Genomic DNA, 27,810 nt, shown 5'->3' on the forward strand with positions numbered 1-27,810 from the left:
GCTGGCGGACGCGGCTTATCTTATCTTAGCGTGAAATTTTGTTCGGAGCGCACACACAATTTGGCGCCTCAACCACTGAGCGCCATCTCAGTCTCTGACGGGCCGAACAAAGGAGCCACCTCCACCTCCGCAAGCGAAAAATAAAAAAAACACCTCCCTATCCAAGACAAGCCGTGTTTCCCGATCGCTGAGAGACGGATTCTGTCTTGTAACTTGCACGCCCAGTATGGCTGAGACCGATTCCTTTCTTCACCTCGCGCGGCCTTTGGGCCCAGTGACAGTGGGGTCTGCACCAACCACTGCCCCTCTGAATGTGGTGATTCAACCTCAGGTACGACCGCTCTGTCGATACGCTATGCCGTCTTTTCCCCTGTTGCTGACTGCTCGTTGAACCGATCCAGGCCATCTTCTCAATCCTCGACCACTCGCTCCGCCGAAACGCCGATCAAGACCGAGTCATTGGAACACTTTTGGGTACGCGAAGCGAAGATGGCACCGAAGTCGAAATCCGCAGCTGTTTCGCCGTCGGACACACAGAGACCACCGACCAGGTCGAGGTTGATATGGAATACCAGAAACAGATGCTAGCGCTGCACTTGAAGGCGAACCCCAAGGAAGTCCTCGTTGGCTGGTATGCCACTTCGTCGGAATTGAACACGTTCTCGGCTTTGATTCAGAACTTCTACGGCCAAAGCGATGGAACATGGCCGCATCCTGCAGTCCATCTTACTGTATCGACGGAGCCTGGGAAGGATATCGAGACCCGTGCTTATATCTCCGCCCCCGTCGGTGTCACGGTTGAGCGGGCCGCTGACAGCGCTGCTTTCATCCCTGTGCCCCATGAGATTCGCTACGGCGAGGCTGAGAAGAATGGCTTGGAGGCGATTGCAAGCGCACGGGATTCCGAAGACCGAACTGCAAGCATCTTCACTGATATCGAGGCCTTGGAGCGCGCTGTGGAAGAGGTGATTGGTATGATCGACCGAGTCTCGAAATATGTCGAGGCTGTCATTGACGAAGAGGCCCCGGCATCCACTGCACTTGGCCAGTTTTTGCTGAACGCACTTGCGTTGGCTCCCAAGGTTGAGCCAGCCGATATTGAGCGTGACTTGTATGTTTTACTGCTATACGAACGACACTTGATATATGAGGGATGGAAACTGATAACTAACTACTTCTTGTGTTCCTGCAGCAACAATCACATCCAGGACGTCCTGGTTGTTTCTTACCTTGCTAACACTATTCGCACACAAATGGATCTCTCAAACCGACTTGCTACTGCTCAACTTACTCTTGGAGGAGGCGAGGGCGCGGCCGGCGAGTCAGGCAATCAACGCAACCAGCGAGGCGGCAAAGGTGGCCGAGGAGGCCGCGAGGGTCAACAACAGCGCAACCAAGAGAGGAATACCGAGGAAGCCCGCGCATGAAAAAAGAAAAGGACATAATACACAAGAAACGAAGAAAACAAGCAACATTAACATGCCCATGCATATACCAACGACAATGTCTGACTATTTCCATTTTTCCTTCTCATTGTCTGTTTGGTTTTAGAGGGATTTCAACTATTCTTGTAATTCTTGCTTCTCCTTTCGTCTTTCTTTGTTCCTTTGGTTCCTCTTGCTTTGGAAATCTCATTTCCATGATTTCACTTTCATCAGCAACACCACGCTATCCATCAACGACCGACTTCCAAAACAAAGAGGGGGAAAGGATTGAGGAATCAAGACAAAAGAAAAAGGGCACGGCGTATTGGAGTAACCAGTCATAGTCATAGTCATAGTCAGTTGGACGTTTATAGTTATAAAGATTCTCTATTTAGCTAGTGGATTACTGGCTAAGTTGCATCTGTTTCATGAACCTTGTTAAAAAGACCAGAGCGCTTGAAACTCATGACCAAATCATTTGAGCTTCCGTTCTTCTAGAAGATACTTGTCATAAAAAGGTCAATTTTGGAATGGTATCATCATTGACCCGGATTGCCAAAAAGAAAAAAAGTACTCCGCAGATAGAAAAGATCATAGTGAAAAGAAACCTTGCCAAACGCCGAAACCCTATAAACCCAAACTCCAAATATGCTAGCCATTAATAAGTGGTAATGTACAAGAGAATCGTCAGTGGCATCAACCGTCGACTCTACGTCTCTTAGAAGGAGTTTCCTCCGCGGCGTCAGATGCACGCCTACCACTCCGTTTGCCCTTACCCTTGCTCTTTTTGCCCGTGCCAGTGGCAACGGTACCGTCGACACTAACATCCAGCTCTTCAGCCACCTTCCGACCGCCAGCTACCTGGTCGTCATCATGGTCGAAGATCTTACGAGCATCCTTGAGCTCGCGATCCATCTGCAGGAGCTGTTGCACACGACCAAGCTTGAGCGGATCATGGCGCAAGGCGAAGCGGAAGTCGTCGACTTTGATCTTTTGCCGTCGCGCATAGCTGGCATATGCAGCGGCTCCGTGGCACATTTCTAATATGAAGTCGGTGACGATTTCGTCGAGCACGCGCACCGTCTCAGGTAGCGGGCCTGGCGGGCAGTAGGGGTGAGCATCGCGATCACCGTAGCCGGAGAGTAAGGCTCGCACTTGTTCCCGTGGTTAGCTGGCTTATCGGATAGGGAGGTTTCTTTTTCTAACGTGAGGCTATGAACGTACAGTCGCTAGCAAAGTTCATCTGCCCTTTGTGCCTTGCAGCACGGGCGCGGGGCTCCGCCATGGCTGTCTTTTGTGCTTTCGATTCAGCTTCCTCTGTCCGTGTAAATGTGATGGTCGACTTAAAATCGGAGGGCAAAAAGTGGCTAAGTGAGGTGAAGGTGAGCGAGCACCCAGGTGAGCCGTTGTTGTCGATAGCGCTCGATTCGTAATTGAAGCAGTTCAATCCATAGACAGAAAGCGTGATTTGAGATGACGGCCTTGATTGAATCTCGGCGCTTAAGATTAGAAAACGAGGGTGGATCATCGTGCTAGCCGCAACAGTCTTAGCGCGCGTCTGCGAGGTCTCCGGTCTGGCATCATCAAAATGTCCAGAACCTCACGAGTCGATGCCCCCTCCAGACAGCTGCGTACATGCTTTATAACGCGCTGCGTCAAAGATCCAGTCCTCCAGTTTCAGCCATACCTTACTTTGGCTAGATCCGCAGATCTGAAAACCAAGCATCCACGATGGTACGTACATACAACTCCCGGTCATCAAATGAACTCTAGCAAACCAAATCACCATGAGCCCACACTAACTTCCATTCAAATGATCTACAGTCTGCTCTCTTCAATTTTCAATCTCTCCTTCTCGTCTTCCTTTTGATTATCTGCACAAGCGCATACGCTCACTCGATGATGCCCGGTATTATGGATCGCAACCAACATGGGTATGTATTGCACCTTTGTTATTATGGAAGTGGGATGGGGAGAGCAACCTTCAGATCTCTAAATCATTCTGTTAAACCCAATGCCATTTTGCTAATATCTATCTAGCATCCTTGGCATCTTCTGGAAATGTGCAAGAATTGGCGAACGGCTCAGTCCCTATGTTAGCATATGCTGCGTTGTGATGGCGGTAAGTCTTAAGGAAAAGACTCCTTATTATCTTACGTACAAAGTCTGACCGTAGTTCTTGTGCCTGTGTCTAGATATCTATATTTATCGGCGGCTAATCATGGGTGATAATAATAAATCTTGGAAGTAATTGGCGTTTCATGTTTTTTCCCTACGAAAATAAAGAAGAATAGCAAAATAAATAACGAATATGCTGTCAACTCCATTCGCCCATTGTATGATGGCCCATCCTGCCCAAGAGAAATCTGATGTACATTATCTTATAAATACAAGAAATCGTATCCATGCAATCTAACGCTAATGTCAACCACAGTGAGGAAAAGGAGACAAATGATATATAATAATGTGGGTATCTTTTTATTTATTTTTTTTTTATTTTTGGAGGGAAAATGCGACCTATGTTTTCGCAGAAATGGCCAACCGTTTCAGGCCTTTATCCAAAAGCTCGTCGTCCTCTCGATCAAGAGCTTCTTGTTCCTCCCAGAGAAGCTTTTTTGCCTCTTCGTCCAGCTTCTGGATTGCCGCTTGAAGGAGTTCCGGCTCCTTGACCAAGCGCAATGCTTTCAGCGTGTACGCATCAGGAGTAAAGCCGTCCCTGTCCATTTCCTTCATTGCCAAGGCGGTGGCTGGCACATCGTCAGTACGCACGGCGCTGTTGATGATCGTGTTCCATGTCACAATGTTGAAGTCAACGCCGTTTTTCTCCATTGTCTCTCGAACCGATCTCACAGCCTCCGGATCACCGTGCGCTACAAATACGCTCATCAAGGTGGTCCATGTGTAGATGTTGGGCTTGGCTGGTTCTATCAGCTCGTCGTCAATAACGAACGACTCTGTACTGGGATGGATCATGTCCTCCACGATTTGAACACAGTCCGATAAATCCGAATGGGGATAACGGAAGGAAAGGATGAATTCGTTGAATATCTGTGGATACTGGACTAGTGGTGCAATGAGAGGATGTCGCTCGGCAACGCGTTGGCAAAATTCCCGGTATACCTGCAGTGTTCGCTCAGGGTTCCGAGAGCACCTCAGATACGTCGCTAGCATGATGAAGAGCACTGGAGCGCTCGGCTGTAAGTCTTGATCAATTTCCATGTTGTTATAGTCGTTTGGTATGATCTTGAGGTCTCTGAGCGGAGTAAGGTCGTAGTAGCGAGAGTAAAAATCCAGCATGTCCACGAATGTTGCGCTCGGGCTAATTTCTGTATTGTAATGCTTGACGTTGAAAACGAAATGAGCATGGAATACTTTGCTAGCAATGAATTTATTGTTTCTGAAATCATTGCGAGAATTTATTTCCCGCAAAAGAGACTCGACTCGGTCCACATCAGTTCGAGCCACAGCATCCTTGAGCAACGTCATGTAAGTATAAGAACTGAATACCATGCCCTGGTCCTCCATGTATTTCAGCATGTCCATACCAAGATGTGAATCGCCAGTCGCAAAAGCGTTTGATAGCACGATATTCATCATTTCCAGACACGGTTTGACCCCTAGTTCCAAGATCTGCGGCAAGATCTTGAAATTCCGTGAACCGTCCTCATCCACAACCCGATCCAAGAGAAGCAACTTGCAGCAGTGGCGCAGCACACCTTCTGAATCCATTGTAAGTCGAGGCGAGTTGATCACGGGGATCATACGGAGGCATTCGAGTGCTCTGTCGACATCACAAGCATTTATGAAGACATTCATAAAGCCAAGGATTGTGTGAGCTGAAACCTGAGATTCTCGTTCCCGCATAATTTCAAACGCCTTGTATGCGTTCTTCAACCCCGCAGACTTCACATACATCCTGACTCCGCGCTGGGGCACCGTTATGACCGGCCATCTTTCTGGGTCCATGCAGGTCAAAAGAGCATTTCGGGTAAGGGCTCGATCGAGCTCCGGATGGAAGTAGGTAAGGTAAATGATACAATCACTCACCATCCCAAACGGGGGATAGGGTTCATAATGTGTAGTGAGCAGGAATTCGGGCGCCTTGGCGGGAGAATTGCGTAACAAATAAAGAGCAATTAGAGGCCACTGTGCTGTCCTGACCCTGCTTTCGAGAGTGTCCCACGTTTCCTTGAAACTCTGGATACCTTGGGTCTCGATAATATTGATTAGGCCAGAGGTAAAGTCGTCAACCCTTTGTGGCATTCTCCAGCCCTCTAATTTCCCCTCCTTCGCTCTTGCAAAAAGGTCCTGAAAGTGGTCGAACCACCATTTCGGAATGCCACGTAAAGTGTACATTGACGACAGCCTAAGCTTAACATCAATCTTGAATGATTCTTTGCTGACAACCCTCCCTTGTTTTCTAAGTTCTCTGAGAGCGCGACTGGTTGCTATTCGGACACGCCTCGGGATAGAGAAGGGCGATACATAGCCTCTTCCTTCATGCGTCTGCCGTCTTTTGAAAAGGTGTAAAGTACGCATTCTACGGATTCTCCCTGAATAACGGCGGCGGCGGAGTCTGTCATCAGTAACGTATACTACTGGGGAATCACTTCGTCTGATTGAAATCATTTTAGAAATGTCGCGGTGTATGCTTCCCTTTTCCCAACTGGCTGCTGAAGGAGGAGGCGTCTGTGTACCCGGGTTCGGCCCCGTAGGCAAAAGAGTGTGAATAAGTTGCTTTTGAGCGTAGCCACCAACAAAGCAACTCGCCTCCTTGATGAAACAAGACGTACCGCCCAGGCCATTGACGTTATTTGGGGTTGTGCGCGTCCATCTTGGCCATGGAAGTCTTCTTTCCGGCCCGCCGCATACGAGATTCCATTTTGGCGAAAGCCCTCGGTAGGGGGTGGTCGGTATGGAAGAGTGGGCTGCGAGTTCGCAGCATGCGACGGCTCTGAAATGATTCGGCATTCAGATTTCGCACATTGAGACGAGGAGCAGAGCGTGAGGGGATCGAGAGGTTGTCCAAAAAAGAAAAAAAAAAGAGTCCGTAGTTGAATCGGGCTGGCCGCGGACGAATAGAAATTGCGGCTAAGGCAAAACTTAACGCTGAGCGCGGCTAATTCTAATTTAGTCATTTGCACCGCATTTATTTAACTAGCCCGCCAACGTTGCACTGCGTATACTTGCTTGCTTTTCTTCGTTAGAAGTGTGCAACGTCCACAGTATTGACTTTTCCGAACACATCTGGTGCATCCGATTGACTTTGGGCCGTCTCGCGTTTCAATTCACCACACAGCAGAGCCGCCGTCAGCACAACGCCATGTCAACGAACAACGCCTCTCTTGAGGCTGCAGCCACAGAGCGCAAAGCCCGACTTGCCAAACTTGCTGCCCTTAAAAGGAAGCAGCCTGAGCCTGAGCCACTAGTCGAAGTTGTTGCAGAAAAGCACGAATTACCAGCAGAGAATCAAGATATTACGCGGACATATCTTTCGGGAAGAAACTACGATGCTGAAACGCGGGGCCCCAAACTGGGATTCGACCAGGCTCCAATAGAAGGACAGAATACACTCGAGCAACAGGCAGCAGAGATAGCCAGGACGGCTGCGGAACAAACAAAAAGGGACGAGGAAGCCGAACAGCCTATGGATTTATTCAAACTTCAGCCCAAGAAGCCAAACTGGGATTTGAAACGTCATCTAGACGAGAAAATGCGGGTATTGAATGTTAGAACAGAAAATGCAATTGCGAGATTGGTTCGGCAACGGATTGAGAATGCACAACGCGAAGAGAAGGCGAAGGCGCGGAACAGAAACGCGGACGATCAGGGTGAAGACGTTGGGATTGGAGGAGAGGCGCTGGTCGAAGGTATCCATGTTCGCGAACAAGAGGGGGCTGCCGAACGGGAAGACGACGATCTGATCTGAATAGAATACCCATTTTCATTTGGAGATATGACTTGGAATTGCATCGGGGAGACAAAATCGGCGTTAAGGTTTAATGGAGCACACAGAAAAGGCGTGGATTATTATTGTGTATATCTATCAAAATACCGAAAGCGGCTTAATAATGAAATATATAAGAATACACTCAAAGTAATCATAACGAACATTAAAATTCGTCATATATACTATCTGCCCATATTCATTGCTTGGGTAAGGGCAAGCCGCTTACTGAAGGGGCTCAGACTGCGTTCTCGAGGCCTCTGCGGCGGAACCTCTTTGCCTCCCTTCGCCTGGCTGGGATTGGGAGACCTCCGATGTTGTGTGTTTGGTGTTATTGACCGCCGTTGCCTCGCGATGCGACTTCTCTCTCGGCTCTGACTTTCCGACTTGTGTCTGCAGCTTCCATGAGTAGATGAATCTCTCCGTCTACCCCTCTCCGTTGGACTATATTCGCGCCGTTTTCTGCGAGTATTCCGCTCCGATTCACGACTCAAATTTCGTGACCCCCGTTCGGCGGAAGCCGACGAGTCGGAGTTATTCGATGAGGCATCACTGTAGCGTCTTTTTCGTTGACGAGACCTATCCGTAGGAGATTCGAATTTACTTTGATCCCGCTCCGTATTTCGAGAATGTTTGAATCTCGTCCGGAATTCTGGCGATCTTGATCGTGAACGGTCCGTAGATATAGTGGACACAGAGACCGATGAGCGCGAGGACATAGATCTTGGTCGTTTGGGCGGCTGGGCTTGAATCTCATCATCGAGATCTCGCTTCCTGCCTCGCTCTCGCTCTTGCTTAGCAAGGATTTCATCTGCGAGGCCATCGCTGCCAGGCGCATTGTGGTCAGCTCCGTGTACTACCAAAAAGAAGCAGCTTAACAAATGTTCCATACGTTCTTGTCAGATCAGTCGGCGCCTCATTTTTTAATTTCGGTACCAGCTCGGGATTCTGCAATTGCTGCGTGCGCGAAGGCCTAGATACATAGGGACGTTCCTGCGCTGTTGCCTTGCATTCGTAGCTGTAGTGTCGTGTTTGGAGTCAGCAACGGACGCGAGAGATAGCTACAATCGGAATACATATCTCGTTTAAGACATTTTTGACACAGCGTAGTAGCAGTCGCCTTAGAGGGCCCGCGCACGCCAGGGACGTTTCTATATCTATTCATCGAGGAGCAGCAGCCTTGTGAATGGAAACAATCTTGATTGGCGGATAGTTCAGAAAATAGAGCAGGTTGCTTCTGAGAATTCAGCCAAGTAGGCAGCACCCATAGGAACAAAGACTGCGAGTTATGCCGTGAGATTGTTTCTAAGCTTTCCCAACCAGAAGCCATAAAAAGCGTCGGCTACGGCGGCCAATCAGACTAGGCCTGAGGATGTCCGTACGCGCGCGGCAAGCACAGGGCGGCGTCGCAGCCTAAACCCCACGGAGGAAAACGCTCTCACAAATCAAACCCAGCCTTTTATCACCACGCCCTGGCTGCTGCCACTCAGCCTCAATCGTGCCATTCGCGACCCTGGTTTCCCCTGAAATGTAAGTTCATCTCTCTCTCTTTCTCGCCTTTATTTTTCAATTACAATCGCATGCTAAGGCCATAGAGCTGGTATTCAGTACGAGTGAGATTCTCTCTTATGTTTTTGTTCACGCCACTACGCTACGAGATCCGTTTGCTTCCAGTTGTGTATTCGTCTACAAAAATAAACGACAGCTGTGTCCCTAGCTTTCCAGAGAAATGAAGGACTTTGGCCCCTATGGCGAACGTCGTGTTTGAAAGAGATGTCTCCAATCTCTTCGGGTTGTGAAGCGAGAAATTAGAAAAGAAAAAGTTATTGGATCTCCTTTCGGTCTTCGCTTTGTCAGGGTCTCCCTTTTGAAGGCTTTGTTGTTCCAATACCTTCAAAACAACTGGTTGCATTTTCAGGCTACAAGATGGCTTCGCAAGCTTCTGGAAGCAATTTGAACCGTCCTTCTTTTGCAAAAGTGCGTCCCTAGTTTATGAGATGGCCAGGATCTGCCGACTAACAATGATCACTCAGATTGTGGCCATGCCTGCCCCGGCCAAACCACAAACCACTGCAACAAACCCTGGAGAGTCGGAAAATCAAATGAATGCAGATTTTGAAGGTTCCCGGGTTCCCCAACCCTCCTCTATCATGGCCTTGCCGAACCAGCCAGGCTTGGAAGGCCAACATGACGCACCACTAGATGCTTATATAGAAGGCATCGAGGGTGGTGTACAGCGAATTTCAATGAATGAGAAGCATGAGTCAGAGTTTTCTCACTCGTCCGGTGAAGCTCGTGAGACCGGAGTGCTTCAGAGAGAAGCTTCATTCGACGACGATCAAACTCATCTGTCCAACAGTTCCACAAAACCAACGAGTTTTGACTCGAAGAGCATGGCATCAGTCACTACATTTGCAATGGACGAGAAAGATTCTCTACGACCAGATGATAGTGCAAGTGTCCAGGCAGCTGATGAAGACGACTCCCTGTCTGGCCCAGCATCAGGCGCCCCCAATTCGCTCACCGGCTCCGAATCTGGTGTAAGAGTATTTCGCGATCATATCAAAGATGGAATGGCTCAAAGAAGTCGCGGGCTATTGCCTGTGTCCATCCAGCGATTCCCAGATGGAGATATTGGGATCCCAGGCGCGATTCCACCCGATTCCGTGGCTAACAATTTTATAGTCAACAATGATCGGTCTGAATTTGAGGCTGGAAGGTCCCTCAATGGATATCCTTTAGACCCTGATGAAAAGCTTTTGGAAGCAATGAGTTCGCCCAAGGACCGTCTTTTCCTGTTACAACTGGAGGAAAAGATTCGAAACTTCATTCAAGATTCGAAGTGAGTACCTGTATTGATTATCGTTATGTTGAACGAACTCGCTAATGCTCCTTGCACAGTGAACAATCATTAGAATTACCGCCTTCGAATGCTTTTGGTCGACTTCTCGCACACAAACTAGGAGATTATTATCATTTGACGCATTTCGTGGACAATAATGTCACCTCGGTGCGGCTTCATCGGACGCCATTCTGCAGGCTGTTAGTACATCCCTATCAGCACATATTTCCTGGTTTTTATTGATACTAAACAAGACACAGCCCAACGCCGTTGTCGCTCCTGCGACCTGTGAATTCCCACAGTACACCGCCACCTAATGCACCGGCCATGAAGATCATGCGTCGGAATGAACAGAGTGGCGACCGGACTCTGGCAGGTGATGACACTACAGCTAGCTCCTCAGTCCCTTCGAAAACCGTTTCCGAAGCTGGAGAGGATGGCGGAAATGATGAAGACCGCGGGGGATCGTCTGCAGGAGCGACACCAGCCAAAGATCGGTCAACAATGACTCGGGAAGAGCGTGAGGCCAAGTACCAAGAGGCGAGAGAAAGGATATTCCGAGACTTCCCAGAATCCAAACCGGGAGATTCGCCTAGCGGGGACAATAGCGCAGATATGTCCCGTTCAAGCTCGACTAGCGGTCGTAAAAAGAATTTCAGGCAGAAAACCCCACACGATGATAGCTTCGAAGCTAGATCTCAGTTCAATGCATACTATCCGGGAATGCCCTATACGCCGGGCACGGTATCGATGCCGATGCACAATGGAACAATCTACGGTCAACACCCTTACATGGTTGGTCCGGGTGCGTCGTTGCCTGCCATGAATTACGCTCAGGGCACTGCTGGTTCAAACGTGTTCCAGAATAATGTGTCCCAGTACCCGATGAACACGATGCATTTGGGCCAAAACCACGCATGGCAGAACTCTGGTGCACCTCAACAATCTCCGTTCCAAGGATATACTACGCTCAATCAACAATCACCAATGATGGGACAACAAGCCCAGACGGGCTCATCGCCAGCAATGAATACTTACGCCATACCCAACACATCGTCATTTGCTTCTCATTCACCACCATCGTGGACTGGCCAGTCGTATCAGAATAACTACACTCAACCCGCTCAGCGAAACGCATCGATGAATTGGCCCGGCTACCCCTCCTCGCACACGATGGCTGCGAATGCTAATCCGTACTCCTCCTATGGTCAAGTCTCCGGCCAGCACTATTCGACACCGGCGCAAACCCAAAACACTCATCCGATGATAAGCAACTTCAATAGATCCACATTCAACCCGCAGACTCGGTCCTTTATACCAACCGGAAACCCAAATACCGGCCGATACAGCCACAAGGGAGGAGTAGGCCATAACGCTAATGTTGCGTATAACAATACCAACTCTCAAGCCAATGGTCAACGGCAGCAATGGTCAGGGCACATGGAGAACAATGGGCAATCAATGGCTTACGGAGCATCGCATTCGAACAACCGAGCTAATGGCAATACCGCAAGCCCAAGCTCAGTGCCTCGTGGCGCACAGCCTGGAAGCCATGACTCGATTGCGAAATGGGGAACACCAGCTCATCTTCCCCCCAAACCTCCTCCATCCGAGGTGCCTACTGAATTTGAAGCGAAATCCCGAACGCTTCCCATACCGGCGAATTCTTTCCCGAATAATAGTAATAATAATGGTACTTCGCAAGGCGGGCCACTGGTTGTTTCTGGAGGAAACAGCGTTTCAAAGTCGAACCCAGACTAATGGGGGCCAGCCCCGTCTTGCGATCTAGCTCGATTAGAGTCTTTCTTTTATTCGCTATTTTTTGCATCTTGCGGTATGGCGTAGTAAATTTTTATGATACAACGGGATCCAATGGAATGGCCGTGAAAAAAAAAGAAAAAAGTGCGGCGTACCTGGGTGAGTTTTGTGGTTGATAAGTCTGTTTGCATGGCACGCAATTGACATCTGTATCATGGCCGTGCCTAGTCTTAGCTGAATAGGTCAGAATATACACAGGAAAAGTACATTTGTAGCCTTTCTATCCAGTAACTCAAGACTTGATGACATTTTACTCCGTATTTATTGGGCTAGAATATTAAGTAGTGATGTTTGATAATTACCCAGATAGATACCTAGGTAGAAAGGAAAAGGAAGACGAAGAGCGAATATACATATATGTATAAGTCCACTGACAGTCTCGAGAGGAAACTTGAATCCTTTTCAGCCATGGGCAATCACTGTCCCAGGATCGGTGAATTGAGATTCTAGTCTCTTTTTTCTTTTTTCCCTCTTCAAGACTATCTTTTCACCGGGCCATGTACTAGTGATTTAGAGAAGCAGTACAGATTCCGCGTGGGATATTCATTGTACAACGCTCTACCAAGAATAATCTACTCCGTCGTTTCCCTTGACAGCATAATATTTATTTTTTTTATTTCAATGTTCACGTCACCTTATTTGCCTCAGGAAGCTCGGATGTAGTTACCCCAGCTCAATGCACAGACTCAGAGACAGCGGCCACAGACGCATTTGCCTTGTGGACAGCGTGCTCACTCGCTCAGGGTTTCTGCAAGCTTTTCCTCCAATTGGCTCAAAGCCCGCAGACAGTATGGCAGCACTGGCTGGCGGATATAATCATATATCAAACCAACATGGTATTGGGAATCGACCACAGAATGGCTATATGGATCCAATATATAGGGCCATGGAGACTTGCATTGGAAGTCTGGCATGATGGATCAGAGTCCATATTGAGCGGAGGATAGATCAATCCCACATTGTAGTCTGCCTTTTCTTCGTGATAAAGTTTTTGCGCGAGGTATCAACGATACCATGCAGTCGCACAGGAGCGACAAGTGTATATAAAATAAGCCGAGCGCCGGTACAGCCAGGTCTCAGTTATAGAAGACCCAATATATCAACGGAGCACACCGCACCGAGCGGGCTACCCCAGAAAGTTATTTGGCAGGATCTGACCCACCGGTCGATCGAGGAGCAGAGTACTCCGATGTCTCTACAAACGGAGTACGCTGAGTTGGGTGACTTGCTTGGGTGCTGCAGTATGGACTATATAGTGCTGCCTCAGGCATCAGCTCTCCTTGCCGAAAAGGCCCGAGCAGCCAATCAGCAGACGGCATTCCCCTGGCGGACGGGGCCAGTGATGTCATCTGTGCTGCAGACGGAGCACTCACATCCAGACAGGGAAATATATAACTTAGTATATGTAATCATATAATTATGTATATATATATACACACACACACACACGCACAAACGGCTCTTCTGCCTGTCTCTTGGTGTCGATTCCAATCAAGCACCCTACGCAGCCACTCGCAATGCGCCACCTCGACACCTGGATCCTGCGCGATCCCTACTCCATCGGCCACTACTACTCGACCGGCCGAGTCTGGCAAGAGTCGCTACGCGCCATGATCCAAGACCGCCAAATCTGCGCCCCCCAAGTCGAGTCTGAGCGCCCTGTGGTCGAACCGCTCGCACGCAACATGTCGCACCAGCCCGGCTGTGGGCTCTTGCAGAGACTGCCGCCCGAAATCCGCCTGATCATCTACGGCTACGTCTTCGGCGACGAGGCCGTGCATCTGGTGCAGCTCAAGGGCAAGATCCGTCACGTGCGCTGCCAGCACCCCTCCGCCTCCATCGCCAACCACCGGCACTGCTGCCCGGAGACGCCTGCGCGCTGGCGTGTGTCTTCAGACGCGATGGCAATGCTGTATCCGCATACACACGCCTCGCTGCCCGCCAAACTGAGCAACTCCTCCCTCTCGCTGCTCCGCACCTGCCGCGCCATCTACCTCGAAGCCGCAGACATGCCCTACTCCAACCTGGCCTTTGACGTCGACGACCTGCACACCTTTGTCGCCTTCTCGCTGGCCATCTGCCCCGAGCGCCTGCGCTGCATCAAGCGCCTCACCGTGCAATGGACGCCCATCTGGCAGCCCATGACGGGCGAGGAGAGCGCGTCCTCCATCTACTCGCACACGCACAACGACCAGCTCTGGAGACTCTTCTGGTCGCGCGTGCAGGCGCTCACGGGTCTCGAGCATCTACAATTCAGCCTCGACCTCGGCCGGTTTATGGGCAATGGCCATGGCCACGGCCACGGCCACGTCGCCAATGCCGCTAACCATGTGCTCCTGCTCGGCGGCACCAGCAAGAAAATCAGCCTGGACGTCAACGAGCCATGGATTACCCCGATGCTGGCCGTGCGCGGCCTGAAGGATTTCGAGCTGTGCGTCACGGCGCGCTGTGATGCGTCCGCGCAGAACATCCTGGCGCAAGAAATCGGTCGTGACGCGGTGATTCTGCGCGATCATCTCAAGGCTGTGATGTGCTTGCCGCGGCCAACGCCGATACTAGCATCGTCGTCATCATCATCATCAGTATCATCCCAAAAACTTCTTACTTATACCCCTCTCTCTTCATGCGCAATGGAAGACCAGAATTCGCATATCCCTGTTACGAAGCCGAGTTTGCTGGTTACGGCTGCATAAAATGAATGACCTTCCCCATGATTATGTTTTTATATGATAGATACCCATGTTGTTTTTGTCTCGTTTCTCCTGTCCTGTTAGGTTCGGACTGATAAAAGGTTTGTTGAACCGGTGCATATTACTTTTATATATCACCTGAAGACTTATACACCTATACATTTATATCCTCAATACAAGGCTCTGAGAGCTTTTAAAATCAACATCCTTGAAATAAGCGACACATTGTCAATCTATATATTTATATATATATATACCTGCATAACCACTCATAACCCAAATCCCCTGCAAATATAATAGCATGCATGAACCATTCAACGTGGCGACAATCTAAGATAACCCGGCGAACAGAAAAGTATTAATTTTTACTAAAAATAGAAAGTGTAATCATTGTTTTTTTTTTCTTTGTATACGGAGAGGAGAACAAATGAGAAAGAAAAGGAAGAAAAAATATTATGAATCTCCTCGCAAAAGACTCGGTCGTCGTCGCTCATCACCACTTTCTAGAAATGATGCTGCGTCCCTGTCGTCGTCGCTTGCAACGGGGGATGTAGGGCCGCTTAGGTATGGGGTTCGTGTGCGGGACATCTATCATCATTCCATCGTATCATGTTAGTGGAAGTTCGACATGAAAAAGGAAAGAGAAAAAGAGAAAAGAAAAAAAAAAAATTACCCATGACCTCACTCCACCAATCAACCCCAGACTATAACCAGTCGCAAAATCCTCATTTCGGCCCGCCGGCCCCGGACTATCGGGCCGACTGGGACTGTCTATACGTGACAAATGGGCTTTGGAAAAGGTGAAGCTCGATCGCGGACTATGCATTTCGGCACCATTTCGAATGCTGCCGCTACCGCCGCGTGTAGGACTGCTATTTCGACTGGTGCCCCAGAATTGGCGGAATTCCTTGCTTAGTTCTTGGCCTGTCATGTTCCAGTTGTTCCGGATGCTTTCGCGGAGTTCGCCAACGTGACGCTTGATCTCGAGTTCGTTCTTTTTCAGCCAGGATACGTTGAGTTCTTGTCGGGATGCGCCGCGCTTGAATTGGCGGGCTATGTATTTATCGTAGTCACGGACAATCCTGCACACACCAAACAAGGTTATTATGATCACTCCCTTCTCCCCCTTTTTCTTTTCTTTTTTTTTTCAAGGCGGGGGAAAAAAGAAAGGATACTCACTTCGTAATAATGCCCGTAGTACTAACACCCTCCGTCCGTTGCGTCACCAAAAACTTGCCCTGCTCCTTAATCGGAGCGTAGATATCATCGCCCTCGTCCGCCTGATACGGCAGATCATCGTGCGCCACATAGTCAATGCGATGCCTCTCCAGAAACTCCGGCGTCACGATCCACGGACAATTGGGGATAACCTCGTCGATCCATTTGCAGTGTCGCAGAGTCTCTGCACGCTCCGCACCCGACAGCACAGTTAGGCCCTTTCGCTTGTGCGTTTCTTCGTCGCCCGTCACGCCGACAATGAGGTAGACTTCTGGGAAGGCCTTTTTGGCTTGTTCAAGCTGCCGCATGTGGCTGTGACCCATGTTAGCATTTGCTACAAAGTTCTTTGGGTTGAGGGTTTGGTCTCACCCCAGATGGAAAAGATCAAACACGCCATCGGCATACACTCGCACCGCCCGACCGGTAGGAGGCGGGTTGGTGTGATACCCAACGGGATCCTGCAGTCCTGCACGGAGCGGTTGCAGAAAGTCGCCGGTATTATTATTAGTATTATTATTGTTGTTGTTGTTGTTGCTGTCCCCATTCGCAGCAGCACCAGCAGTCGTCACCGACAACGATCTCGCCTGCGGACCGCTAGCATTACGCTTGGAGCTCGCCTCGATATCAGCGCTGGCCTCGGTCGTTTCGGACGGTTCGCCGGGATCTTCGTTATTTAGTCCTGTTGTGCCATTGCTCGATAATTGAGCTGCTTGAGTTCTCGCGCGTTTTGACAAATGGGTATGGTCTGAAAAAGCCGGTTTCTTGTGTCTGGATAGCGATGGCTCCTGTCCAGGGCCTGGTGCGGAATCGTCGCCTTCTTCTCCCGATGCGTCGCGAGAGGATGGCTGGAGGAGCTCGGCGGCGGTCGGCGGCGGCTTGAGAGCATTATTACTATTGTGGACGGTGGAGGCACTGCGCTTGCGCTTTCCGGCGGACGAGGAGGACGGCGAAGACATCACGAGAGCCGTGTGTGAGTGAATGTGTGAGACTAGGAATACTGAAGGTGTTGTTGAAGTTGTTAGATTAAAACAGGAAAAAAACGGAGGAGGTTCAAGACGTCACTCCCCACACCGACACCGACTCGGATGGAGAAAAACAAAATAAAATAAAAGACGAAATCGATGAACGGGTGAATTGGCAGCACGAACAATGATCGAATTGCTACAGACGACGGAAACACCGAAATAATAATATTATTTTTATTCTTACTTAATATTCAGTTAATTTGAAAGAATGGAGTCAGGGGCGTCGTGCAAGTCACTAAGACTTGCTAGCAGAAAATATCTGTGGAGCCGCCTCCGACAGTCCCGTATACTTACAACATCAAGTAACAGAGTAACAAGGTAATCGATTCTATCTCGAACGAAATTCTAGGAGAGGAAAGCACCGTGAAGAAGCTATAGTTAAAGAATTACCCTTACGCCGTAATGTGTACACACAAAAAGAGTTGTCTCTTGTTGCTTGTTCTTTTCCTCCCGTCGTTTCCCTCGCTTCTCGCATAGTATCATCGCAATGGCATAGTAACAAATAATCAACAGGATATAATCCAGCATAGCTTAGACAGAGTCAACACGCAGGGACAGCAGACAAGCTCGAATCATAGTGTGGCCTTTTCAGATGATGTGTCAACTAGGTAGTAACCGGTGCGGGCTCTGGATCAATCATAGTATGGATGTTTGTCTCGAGATTGTGGGTAGGATAGAACCAGAACTGGGAGAGTCAAAGTCAAAACACGAGTCGAGAGTTTCAATCGACCCGAAAATATATAAAAAAAAAAAAAAAAAAAGGAAAATCGTAGCACAGCGCTCTTTGCGACGGAATATATGAAGGAGAAGGAGGAATATAACGGAAATCAAAGCCAGATTCGAGGCGACGGAGCGGTAGGAAAGAAGAAAGGTCGAAAAAAAAAATAACAAGAGATTTCATTGATCCCGGTGGTTCGTTATCATCATTATGATCTCGGCATTTGAAGTATGCGATTCCCATGATTGACCCTGTTGTAAGAGTGCTTTTCTTTAAAATGAAATAGACTCTATATACCAGTACGCATGCTAGGATTTGGCAGCTTTGTTTTCGTCGTTGCTCGTTTCTGTGTTGATCGAGGCCGGCGAGGCGGACACCGGAGCAGTCTCGGCATTCTGAACAGCGGGTTTCTGCGTAAGCTCGGGTCCAGGAGTGTCTTCACGATGGCCTCGAACGGCATCAAGCCCCGAGTTAGCGGTGCTATTTCGTACCTGTTTCTGGACGACATCTTTCTCCTCGTCTTCTTCTTCAGTGGCATCAAATAAATCATCCTCATCCTGACCCGTATGCACTTCCGTTCCGTCCCCGAGTAAGATGATTCGTCCTGATCGAACTCCAAAAGCCCGTCGACTATTACTATCCGTGTCTAAATCGTAGTCGTCCGGACTTTCGTCAAACTGATGGCGTGTGCCAGGACGGACACCAGGTCCGCGGAATTCAGCTGCAACTCTCTCCAGTTAGCAGCTTGTGGGATCCAGGGGAGATTGTCCTTCAAAACTTGCCATACTCCGGAGGAGCAACAGGACCATCGCCGTTAGCAACTCGCTCCGCAATAGTGTTGTACCATTCTTCTTTCGTCTTTCCGTGAAGAAGGCCGACAATGACCATTGTCATGTTGTCACATCCCACACCTCCGGTTTCGCTGTTTGAAGACAGGCAGTTGTCCATCATATTCTCGCAGATGCGGTACAGATCTTGCTTGGCCGCAATCCCTCTTCGGACAAACTCGACGACTGCTTGGGACGATTGACAATCCCAGATACCTATCAAAGAAATTAGCCCCATCGTCTTAAGAAGAAGAAGAGAGAAGAAGTTTCAGGCATACCATCGCAAGCAATCACCAGAAATTCGTCGTCCTCTGTAATCTCGTGTGTTGTGACGTCGGGGTATGCGGTGACTATCTGCTGTTCAGGGGACAGCTCGGCGCTCTTTTTGAATTCAAAATCGCCAATAGCCCGCGAAAGGGCGAGATTGCCATTAACCCTTCCAAAATCAACAAATCCGCCTGCAGCACTTATACGCGCCTTCTCGCCTGGAAAGAAAAGTATCGAGGTCAGGCACTAGACATTCTGAAAGGTTCAACAAGAATTATTTACCTTCATTCTGAGGCTTGTGGTCAAAGGAGAGTGGTTTCGCTCGTCCTTTTACGCCCAAGACGGTTCGGGAATCGCCAGCATTGGCCTGCAGAGTATCTTAGTAAAACAACTTTCCTGTTGTTTTCGGTGACAGGGTTACTCACCACCCAGATCTTATCACGAGAAATGACTCCCACTGATGCCGTACACCCAGAGACCTCCTCCTCATACCTCGGATCTAAACATTTCATTTCTTTCATGAGCAAGTTGTGTATGTGTGATATGCAACGGAGCGATTTCACGAACCATCAAGGATAGCACGATCAGTGGCTAGAAACCCGTCCTTTAGCGCCTGCTCGATATCACCCTTCGCAAACGCCTCCTGGTTTGCGACAATCTGATGCACTTTCTCTCCCGCGAAAAGAGCTACTTTATCTCCGCCGTGTCCGTCATAGACACCGAAAAACGACAGCCGCTGGTCGGGTGAAGTAGGTTCGGAAGTTTTGGATCTATACTTGGCTTGGAGATCGAGGATGGCGGCATGCGCATCCTCCATCGTAATTCTCCAGCCCTGCATGGCTGATACTCCGTACAGAACACAATCATCCTGGCCCTCCGCAGACGCCTAATGGAATGAATGACAAGTCAGTTTTTTTCAGCCCCATGTTTCGATTTCAAAAACTCGATATAAGTGTGAAAAAGAAAGAAAGAAAGAAATGGCGAGATTGAAGCAGAAAAAGATATAACAAATGTGATGACAGGAATGATGTTGGATATCCATGTTGAGGCATCAATTTCTGGCCTCATAGAACGAAATCTGCTCATGCTCTGGATCTGCCCCGCACCCAGATGACAGGCAAGATTTTTGCAGCCGCAAGGGCCTAGAAATAAATGCGACCAAGCAAGCGCGACGAGATGCCTCGAACTACAAGGGCGACGAGAAGTAGCTGGGCCAAGGGTAAAATTTCGTCAGAAATGCTCTCACCTTGTCTGTGATGGGTTCTGATAAGGTCTGACCCATAATGACTCGCGGGTCCCGATCAACGACTTGGGGGATATTAGGCAGCTGGAGGATCGGTCATATACAACCTCGAGGTTCAAGGCGAGAATAATAGAAAAGGAGTCGGATAGATGAGACGCGAGGATCGGAAGCAGAGGGGTGGTTGGCGAGGGGATGAGAGGGAGGACGAGGAGGTGTTCTTAGCGCTAGCAAACTCGATCAAGCACGAGAGAGAGAGAGAGAGAAAGGATAAATGTGGGGTGGAAGCGGGCGTATTTTTCCTTTTCCTAGCTTTTGCGTACCGGAACAACGGGACACAGTGAAGTCACAGAAGAGTGCGAGGAGCAGGACAGACGAGCAGCTCGAGAAACGCGAGTTGTGTGCGTGGAAGAGGGAGAGATCGCAAGAGAGAGAGAGAGGGAAGAGGGAGAGAGGCAGAGTTGCTGCGATGAGGATGACGAAAATACTTAGCGCCGGTTTTGTCGTACGTTACCAGCTGCGGCCAAACCCCGTATGTTCTGCGTTCCGCCGCGTATTCCGCCGCCAGGGAGCCGTAATTTTGAGGTTTCTGGCGTTGTTGCGACAGTATGCCGCGCCATGTTTGACGGCAATACTCCAGCAGGCATGGAATGCAGGCGTAATTCGCAGGCAGTGCGCAGGACGACTTAGGGCTCTGGAGGGCTTCAAGTGCTGTGATTGGCTGGACGGCTTCTGCTTACGGCGTAGTGCTTGCTAAATTAAGAAATCATGCACGCCTTGTGAATCAGGCTACAAACCGAGTCAGATATGATATTGATTATATTCGATTGAATTGAGATGAATTGAATGTAAGACAAATACGCCTACCCACAATTGGACTTGGTGTGTATCGTCCGAGGTATCTTGTTCAACGCCTGATGCGAACTCCGAAAACTTCCAACAGAATAGCAGGAGAAACTATAAACCTAATAACAACAACAACAAAAAAAAAAAGCACAACAGCCTCAAGCTAAACAAAAGCCAGGTCGCCCCTAAAACTGCTGTTTGTCATTGGCTGAAGACTGTCGCTGTCTTCAATACTGGGTCGCCTTTGCTGTGTGTCTGCAAGCCGCCAGTGTCGAGGCGCAGCAGGACTGCTATCCTGACCTCCCGTGCGCAGCAGACTCATGCGACGCACTCGAGTGTCGGCCGTCTCGGAGACCGGCGAGAAGTCTTCGTTTTCCACCACAGCCTGTGCCTTGACGACTTCATCTACCTTGCAAAGTGGCTGCGTCTGCGAATTGACGCGGTACCACTGCCGACGGCCTTCAGGGTCCTCGCGCTCGTCAATCAAATCGTAATAGTCGTCCGACCCAGCCAGGGACTCTGCCGATTCAAACCGTCGCATGCTGCCCATGCTGCCCTGACTCCAGAACCGTGGTAGTTCGGCTATGGCTTCGGTATAGCGTTGCACCAAGCCTTGACTGGTCCTGTTTCTGTTTGTATTGAACCCGCCAAGCTCAGATATCTGCGACATTGGTCGAGCTGGGATCATCGAATTTCGATTATCATCTCCATACACCGATGCCGACATGGCGGCAGACACAGGACGAACCACCTGAGACTGTCGTCGATCGTCCGCATAGGTAGACGTGGACACCGTCGTGTCAGCAATGCTGGAGCTGCGACGCGCTTTATCCAATGCGCGATATCCAGTGGACCCCCGGCTGTTCATTCGAGATGAAAATAGGGGATTGCCCGAGTTGCGGCTGCGCGCACGACCTTGAATGAAAGCCTCGAGAGAGTCTGGTTCGGGAGGCTCCATCGATAAAGGTCTGTTGGATTTCATGCTGACTCGCTTTTGGTAGTCACGGCGATGTCGAGTTGATATGCTACCGTCTCTATTGCGCACATGAGGGGGGCGAGGGAACATAATCGCCAAGTTTTCGATGCCGGTATCATCGCTTTGTAGAGATAGTTGTGTGGTATGCCATGATGCCCTGACCATGTCTGACCGTGGAGGGCCAATCCCCCCAGCGCCATGGCCGGCGCCGCTGAGCCGAACAGGAAGGCCTGGTGCTACTCCCGAGATTCCACTGGAACGCCTGGAGTAGCGTTTCGATTTGGAGGACATGATAGAATCTCGTTTGAGCGAACGAGCTTGAATTGGTTTGAGAGGCTCTCGTTTCGAGTGTCTCCTGCTACCGCGACGGGGTAATGGAGACGCTTGGGAGATGCTCGTGCTTCTTGTGGGTGACACATTTGACGGTACTCGACTTTTGCCCGCACGCATGCTTGCACTGTCCCATTCCATGATAAGTTTTTGTGGTTCAATATCGAGTCTGGATGACGGCTGGCGCTGCTCATCTTCAAGAGAAGCAGTCTCCCAAAGTGGTCCCAACTGCGGCGGAGCCGAATCGTTCGACGACAAGTCCGACAAATCCCGTGGAACCTCCGTGACTTGAGCTGCTGCACCGCTCTTGTCAGGATGTATATCTTGGGATGAGAATTGCTGCTCTGACGAGGCGGTTTCTTCGTCTTTATCATGCCTTGCGTTGCTCGCTTTGGAACGCCGGCGACGGCACCATAAAAAGAGGAGAATGCCGATTGCTGCGGCCACTGCGCAGGGCGCAAGTACAGCAGCTGCAATTATTCCGGCTTTCCTGCTGTCTATCCCATGCTTTGTGCCAGATGAAGTCTGATTGTCGTTGAAAACGCCGCCTGTTCCAGATTTGCTGACCTTGAGATTGAGATTCCGCGTCTCCTTCACTGGCCCCTGAGTAGCCGTCAACTTGATTGAGAATGTTTGCGGGGTGAGGTTCTTCGGAACATCTCCAGTGAGTGTCTCAGTCGCCGTATTATATTGGACCCAGGAAGATACTTCACCCAAGTCGACCTGCAGTTTCACGGAAGCATCGCTCAACAAAGATTTATCAAAGGTATATGAGAATGTGTCTCCAATAGTCGCATTGCAGCTTTGTACGCCCTTTGCAAAAAGTTGTGAGACTCTGAGATTGAGCTCCAGTCTTGCCATGTCATCATAAATGTCGCCGACAGTGAGTGTAACGTTTTCGTTGTCGGCATCTTGCGGGGCTGTGCCGCTGAGGGAGAGGGTTTTGTTGTCTAGTTTCAGCCAGGAGGGCCCATCGAGGCTGAAATGCGACAGATTCTTCGAGGAGACGCTGCGATTATCCAGTGAAAGGTTCTCAATGAATTGCGGCGTGCTGAAGGGTTGCCCACGAGTGAAGTTGAGAGTTTGCGCGGTTTCACTGAACGACAGTATATGCTGGCCTACAACGATCTCGAATGTCACCATGGCTGCACTAAACCCGGCGGTATCGGAGGCGATGAGATTGAAGGTGAATGATTGAGGGACCGATGATGGGTTGGATGGGCTGATGCCGGTGAACTTGAGTTGGGAGGGGTCGAATGACATCCATGATGGAAGAGGCGAATTGTACGGCGCAGATGTCGCGTAGAAGATAGTGTTTGCTTGGATGTTGGAGAACACTCCTGCAGCGCCGAAGTCTATAGTGAATGCTCGTCCCGGATACATGAAAACGGTGCCGGGACTCGACGTTGGACCGGTCTTTGCTAATTGGGGCAGAAGAGACTTTCCAGTCTGCGGACCTGGGTCACTAGAAACAACAAGTGTCACGTCCATGGATCCTGACCCAGACTGATCAGCGGCGACGAGGAGAAACTGCGGCGCTCCAGCGTCATTTGTACCCGGAGTGCCATAGAGGGTCTGAGTGGCCGAGTCTATCTTCAACCATGATGGAGCATTCGACAGGGAATAGTGCAAGCCGCTGTCACCGTTACTGAATGTGCCGCTTGAAAAGGTGAAGTTGAAAGGCTGAGAAACGCGGGCAACCGGGGGTAGCTGCGAATTAATCGGATAGTTTGGCGTCGGTGTCGCAGCAACAGCATTAACTAATGCCACCAGCAGAGTCAAAACCAAGTTCACTGCCATACTCCTCGTCGAGTTCATCTTCATCGTGTTCGACATTCAGGTGAGCAAACACAAGACAGCTATGGCCGTCAAGATTGTCGAGCTTGATGGGAGCCTGGCAAGTGTTTGGCTCGGATTTACCATGCCCAGAAGACGTGAGAGATGGTTGAACATCAGAACAGAAGGGAGAAAGCTTTCTAAGCCCAGGCTGAAGGGATACAGGAGTATATGATGGCCTACGTGGGTCGCGTAAAACATTGTTGGGAGCCATGGTAGGGTATGTTTGACGTCAGAAATGTGCACACATGGCTGGCTCATTGTACGAGTACGTGCTAGTATGCACTATGGCAGCAGCCTTGAAGGATAGTGGCATATGCAGTTGCGGCACAGATATCAGGGCTCACGTTAAGCGTGTATGGTGCTGCAAGGGGCATTCCTCAGTGGCACCAGATCCAGGGTTAGCCCCAGACCACGTCCCAGAATCCAGGCACATAGCACACACACGAAACGCACACCACCAAGTATTTGCTTGACTCCTGCTCAAGGGGGGCAGAGGAGGAAAGGGCATGCGCCGAAGGAGACCGAGCCATATCCCATTCTCTTTCTCTCTCCTTGATAGCCGTAGACATTAGTATCGTTGCGCCGAACATCGAAAGCGGAGAATATCCAGTCACCTAAATTAAAAGATTAAGAACCATGCAAATCCCCGTCCTCCCTCCAGAATAAAGAATCAGGCATCTCCTCCTTCTTCCTCAAACCCACACTTCGCGTATAAACTCCCGGCCCCAAACCGCGCTTTGTCAACCCATAACTGGACATATTCACACCCTTCATTTGCCAATCTGTCCCTGATAGCACATAGCAGTACGCTTTCCCTTATTCCCTGTCGCCGATAGCTCCCCGCCACACATAATTCACGCAGAAACGCTGTATCACGCCGGCATAGGTACATCAGGTGCACAACCACCACGGTACTATCAGAATCAGTGTTCAGTGATATGTGCCGTACGGCGCCCACGTATTCGGCTTTTCCAAAAGCTAGCATTATTGAAACCAAAGGCCTAAGCATTTCAAGGGCTTGGGGCGCGACGAGGAATGGAGATATGCGATTGCGAGACATTCTTCCATAAGTATAGTCTTCTCTCTTCCGGCTTCCCCAGCCTTGATGTAGTGGGGTTATGCAGAATTTGCATCCTTCTATGGCAATGTAGACAATTCTGAAGGCGAGAAAAATAGAGGAGCCGTTGACTGTGCCTGTTGTGTGTCGTCGAGCATCATGAAGGCTAAGCTAAGCAGCTGCTTTAGTCAGCCTCTGATTGGCCATGACGGGTTTGCATGTGAAACGGCAACCACAACCTCAACCAACACGACGCGAGCTCATCCAACCCGACAGTGTCAACATCAAATCAATACAGACAACAACAACAACAACAATGCCATCACAACAGGACGAAAAGCGCCAAGCCGCGCGCGAAGTCATTGACATCCTCTACGAGATCTCAACACTATTGGTATGGGGTGAAGACTGACCCTGGAGTTAAACGTGATAAACGTACTAAAGAATCCAGAATACTCATCTCGATCGGACTGAATTGTCGCTGTGTGTGTCGCTCATCGAGAATGGGGTGAATCCAGATGCTCTTGCTGTATGTTCTCTCTTCTGCCTTTTGTTTACATGTACTCGTGTGTGTGTGTGTGTGTGTGTGTGTGTGTGTGTGTGTTAACTGGGTGATTCCTAGACTGTGATCAAAGACCTACGGAAAGATGCGCCTGCTCGAGGGGATAATGGCATTGACGATTGATTGGGAACGACCGACAACAATATTGCTTGACGCTTTTTTTTTCTTCTTCTTTTATCGCTATGAACTACGTTGCGAAGGTTCCTGAAACGAGTGAAAATATCGCGATCATCACTACACGTCCAGTTTATTTCCGGATAGAAACCAGAAAAGGAAGAACATCCTTCGGTTCGTGGGATATCTCATTAAATCAGTCTGAACAGAAGAAAAAAAGAAAAGAAAAGAAACAATACAACCCGCCAGACACCGTACGAATGGAATCGCTATCATTTATCCTCGGCTTTCTTGCTCTCTTCCTTCGAGCCCGACCCAATGTCTGACTCCATGGCATCTGTCGTGAGTTGCTTGAGTTGATCTGTCTGGCCATCCTTGGGTTTGGTGTTGTTGTCCCGTTCATCCTCGCTATCGCCAAGACTGAAAGGGTCGTTTTCTCCGACGGAAGAATGATCGGTAGTGGAAAGAGGCTGCCATTTGCTTGCCTTGCCTCCTGTCGACGGTATACGTTTGGTTGTTTCTGGGGCGTCGTAGAGATTGTCAATCTCCTCCGGCGGGCCGTCCTGGAATGACACTTTTCGCCTCTCTTGGGAGCGGGAGACATTGGCAGGTCTGATGTTTGCTAAGGGTCGTGGGGGACGCGGAGGAGGTACTGCAATCGAAGTCAGTTGAGAAGGATTACATGAATAGAACTAGTGCCAGTGATCTTAGAACCTTCTGAATCTCTTAAATCCAATGCTGAAAAGTCATCTCCAAGCACTTGCGGGTCTGCATCGTAACGCTCACGATCTCCACTGCGTCGAGCCGAGTCGCCGCTCCGTCGCACACGGCCATAAGTCTGAGTCTCGCCATGTGGCCGGGCATAGCTGTCCTCGGGCTGCGCCTCGTCTTCGTCACCATCGAGTCTTTTCTTGAAGTTTTGCACCCAAGTATTGACCTTAGACTGTGTTTCCAGGAAGCCCTTTCGGATATTTTCTCGAATCACAGGCAAATCATCTGCATCATCCATAAGCCCCCAAACCTCCCTTTTGGAGAACAAACAAGGCAAGGAACCATAACGAACCATCAAAAAAGTTGCGCTCTCGCTCCTCTGGGTATTCATCTTCTGGGTGGCTGTAGCCCGGTCTCGCCTGGCGGGCTGAACCGCTGAAGTGTTGAGCTAGTTGGCGAGCATATAACTCATCGTCATGTAACTGTTTCTGAGTAGTTGAGGTCGCTGGATGATAGGAAGGTCTCGGGGGCTTCGCTGGCGGGGGCGGTGGAAGTTCTTCTTGGGCAGTAGGATCCGTCATGCCTAATATATATAGCATGGAACTTGTTCAGCTACAAGCAACGCCAGAAAAGAAAAAAAAAAAGGCCGCAAATATCCAACCAACCTAGTAGTGCATGAAAGGCCCTTTCCACATTGTATCCACTCGCCGTCAAGACAGCTCTGACCACGGCGGCATCGATTGACGGGAACGCTTCTTTCAATGTCTCTTCGGCCTGCTGTCGCGGACTGAGCGGACGCGGCGGCTTTGGCGGAGGCACATCGTCGGCAGCGGGCGCGGTGGTATCTGCTTTTGAGGGTGTAGAGATGACGCCTGTCTCTTGAGGCTCATCGTCAAAATCAAGCGGGCGTGCGGTCGTTGGAGACTCTGGGTTGGCATTGTTCACTCCTGCGGAGTACTTGGTAGGGGTTTGCTGCGCGGGGGAGGGGGGGGAGGTTGGTCGCATTTTAGTGATTGTCTTTTTAGCTATCCTGAGGAATATGACATACCCCTTTCCCCTCGTCGGCCATGTTGAAGAGAACTGAATATCTTTTCAACTAAAGACAGTTATCGAGTAGTTGTAGCAGGAGGGAGAGAAGTTGAGAGGCGGCGGGCGGAATGAAGAATGGAATGGAGGAAGATGTTTGTGGCTATCATGCGGCTATGCCAGCAGCCCATCACTAATAATAACTACACTACGTAATTAACTACGAGGCAACTCTATTAATCTTACTGGTCTATGCTTAAACGTCTCTAAAAATGAAATGCACAGCCCGTCACGTGATGCATCCCCTCTCTGTACGGGTTGGGGTTACGGATC

The 27,810-nt window shown here is 49.7% G+C and overlaps 11 protein-coding genes across 11 annotated transcripts; 5 read left to right on the forward strand and 6 right to left on the reverse strand.

The window, feature by feature from the left end:
* Positions 1 to 226: 226 nt before the first annotated feature.
* UA08_05529 (Eukaryotic translation initiation factor 3 subunit F) lies at positions 227 to 1,427 on the forward strand (the record flags this gene model as incomplete). The annotated part of the gene is made up of 3 exons (XM_020268326.1): positions 227 to 331; positions 402 to 1,111; positions 1,193 to 1,427. The coding sequence occupies 3 exons, from the start codon at positions 227 to 229 to the stop codon at positions 1,425 to 1,427; spliced, it is 1,050 nt and encodes a 349-aa protein (XP_020119342.1).
* A 693-nt stretch (positions 1,428 to 2,120) lies between these two features.
* On the reverse strand, positions 2,121 to 2,952 carry UA08_05530 (hypothetical protein; the record flags this gene model as incomplete). The annotated part of the gene is made up of 2 exons (XM_020268327.1): positions 2,121 to 2,578; positions 2,649 to 2,952. 2 exons carry the CDS (start codon positions 2,950 to 2,952, stop codon positions 2,121 to 2,123), a joined length of 762 nt encoding a protein of 253 aa, XP_020119341.1.
* A 989-nt stretch (positions 2,953 to 3,941) lies between these two features.
* Positions 3,942 to 5,780, reverse strand: UA08_05531 (hypothetical protein; the record flags this gene model as incomplete). Its single annotated transcript, XM_020268328.1, has 2 exons — positions 3,942 to 5,429; positions 5,472 to 5,780. 2 exons carry the CDS (start codon positions 5,778 to 5,780, stop codon positions 3,942 to 3,944), a joined length of 1,797 nt encoding a protein of 598 aa, XP_020119336.1.
* A 967-nt stretch (positions 5,781 to 6,747) lies between these two features.
* On the forward strand, positions 6,748 to 7,353 carry UA08_05532 (hypothetical protein; the record flags this gene model as incomplete). Its single annotated transcript, XM_020268329.1, has 1 exon — positions 6,748 to 7,353. The coding sequence occupies one exon, from the start codon at positions 6,748 to 6,750 to the stop codon at positions 7,351 to 7,353; it is 606 nt and encodes a 201-aa protein (XP_020119335.1).
* A 1,944-nt stretch (positions 7,354 to 9,297) lies between these two features.
* On the forward strand, positions 9,298 to 11,974 carry UA08_05533 (hypothetical protein; the record flags this gene model as incomplete). The annotated part of the gene is made up of 4 exons (XM_020268330.1): positions 9,298 to 9,348; positions 9,405 to 10,213; positions 10,273 to 10,413; positions 10,474 to 11,974. 4 exons carry the CDS (start codon positions 9,298 to 9,300, stop codon positions 11,972 to 11,974), a joined length of 2,502 nt encoding a protein of 833 aa, XP_020119338.1.
* A 1,574-nt stretch (positions 11,975 to 13,548) lies between these two features.
* Positions 13,549 to 14,724, forward strand: UA08_05534 (hypothetical protein; the record flags this gene model as incomplete). The annotated part of the gene is made up of 1 exon (XM_020268331.1): positions 13,549 to 14,724. One exon carries the CDS (start codon positions 13,549 to 13,551, stop codon positions 14,722 to 14,724), a length of 1,176 nt encoding a protein of 391 aa, XP_020119337.1.
* A 450-nt stretch (positions 14,725 to 15,174) lies between these two features.
* UA08_05535 (hypothetical protein) lies at positions 15,175 to 16,895 on the reverse strand (the record flags this gene model as incomplete). The annotated part of the gene is made up of 4 exons (XM_020268332.1): positions 15,175 to 15,309; positions 15,395 to 15,803; positions 15,901 to 16,251; positions 16,309 to 16,895. 4 exons carry the CDS (start codon positions 16,893 to 16,895, stop codon positions 15,175 to 15,177), a joined length of 1,482 nt encoding a protein of 493 aa, XP_020119344.1.
* Positions 16,896 to 17,990: 1,095 nt separating this feature from the next.
* UA08_05536 (Protein phosphatase 2C-like protein 2) lies at positions 17,991 to 19,614 on the reverse strand (the record flags this gene model as incomplete). The annotated part of the gene is made up of 6 exons (XM_020268333.1): positions 17,991 to 18,411; positions 18,470 to 18,725; positions 18,788 to 18,994; positions 19,059 to 19,143; positions 19,202 to 19,275; positions 19,344 to 19,614. The coding sequence occupies 6 exons, from the start codon at positions 19,612 to 19,614 to the stop codon at positions 17,991 to 17,993; spliced, it is 1,314 nt and encodes a 437-aa protein (XP_020119343.1).
* Positions 19,615 to 21,025: 1,411 nt separating this feature from the next.
* UA08_05537 (hypothetical protein) lies at positions 21,026 to 24,218 on the reverse strand (the record flags this gene model as incomplete). Its single annotated transcript, XM_020268335.1, has 2 exons — positions 21,026 to 23,928; positions 23,963 to 24,218. 2 exons carry the CDS (start codon positions 24,216 to 24,218, stop codon positions 21,026 to 21,028), a joined length of 3,159 nt encoding a protein of 1,052 aa, XP_020119140.1.
* Positions 24,219 to 25,380: 1,162 nt separating this feature from the next.
* UA08_05538 (Mitotic-spindle organizing protein 1) lies at positions 25,381 to 25,749 on the forward strand (the record flags this gene model as incomplete). Its single annotated transcript, XM_020268336.1, has 3 exons — positions 25,381 to 25,458; positions 25,516 to 25,593; positions 25,687 to 25,749. 3 exons carry the CDS (start codon positions 25,381 to 25,383, stop codon positions 25,747 to 25,749), a joined length of 219 nt encoding a protein of 72 aa, XP_020119141.1.
* Positions 25,750 to 26,012: 263 nt separating this feature from the next.
* UA08_05539 (hypothetical protein) lies at positions 26,013 to 27,456 on the reverse strand (the record flags this gene model as incomplete). Its single annotated transcript, XM_020268337.1, has 4 exons — positions 26,013 to 26,392; positions 26,527 to 26,736; positions 26,804 to 27,034; positions 27,117 to 27,456. 4 exons carry the CDS (start codon positions 27,454 to 27,456, stop codon positions 26,013 to 26,015), a joined length of 1,161 nt encoding a protein of 386 aa, XP_020119142.1.
* Between the last annotated feature and the right edge of the window lie 354 nt (positions 27,457 to 27,810).

Source organism: Talaromyces atroroseus (assembly GCF_001907595.1).
Source record: "Talaromyces atroroseus strain IBT 11181 chromosome Unknown scaffold_7, whole genome shotgun sequence".
Taxonomy (NCBI): Eukaryota; Fungi; Ascomycota; class Eurotiomycetes; order Eurotiales; family Trichocomaceae; genus Talaromyces; species Talaromyces atroroseus.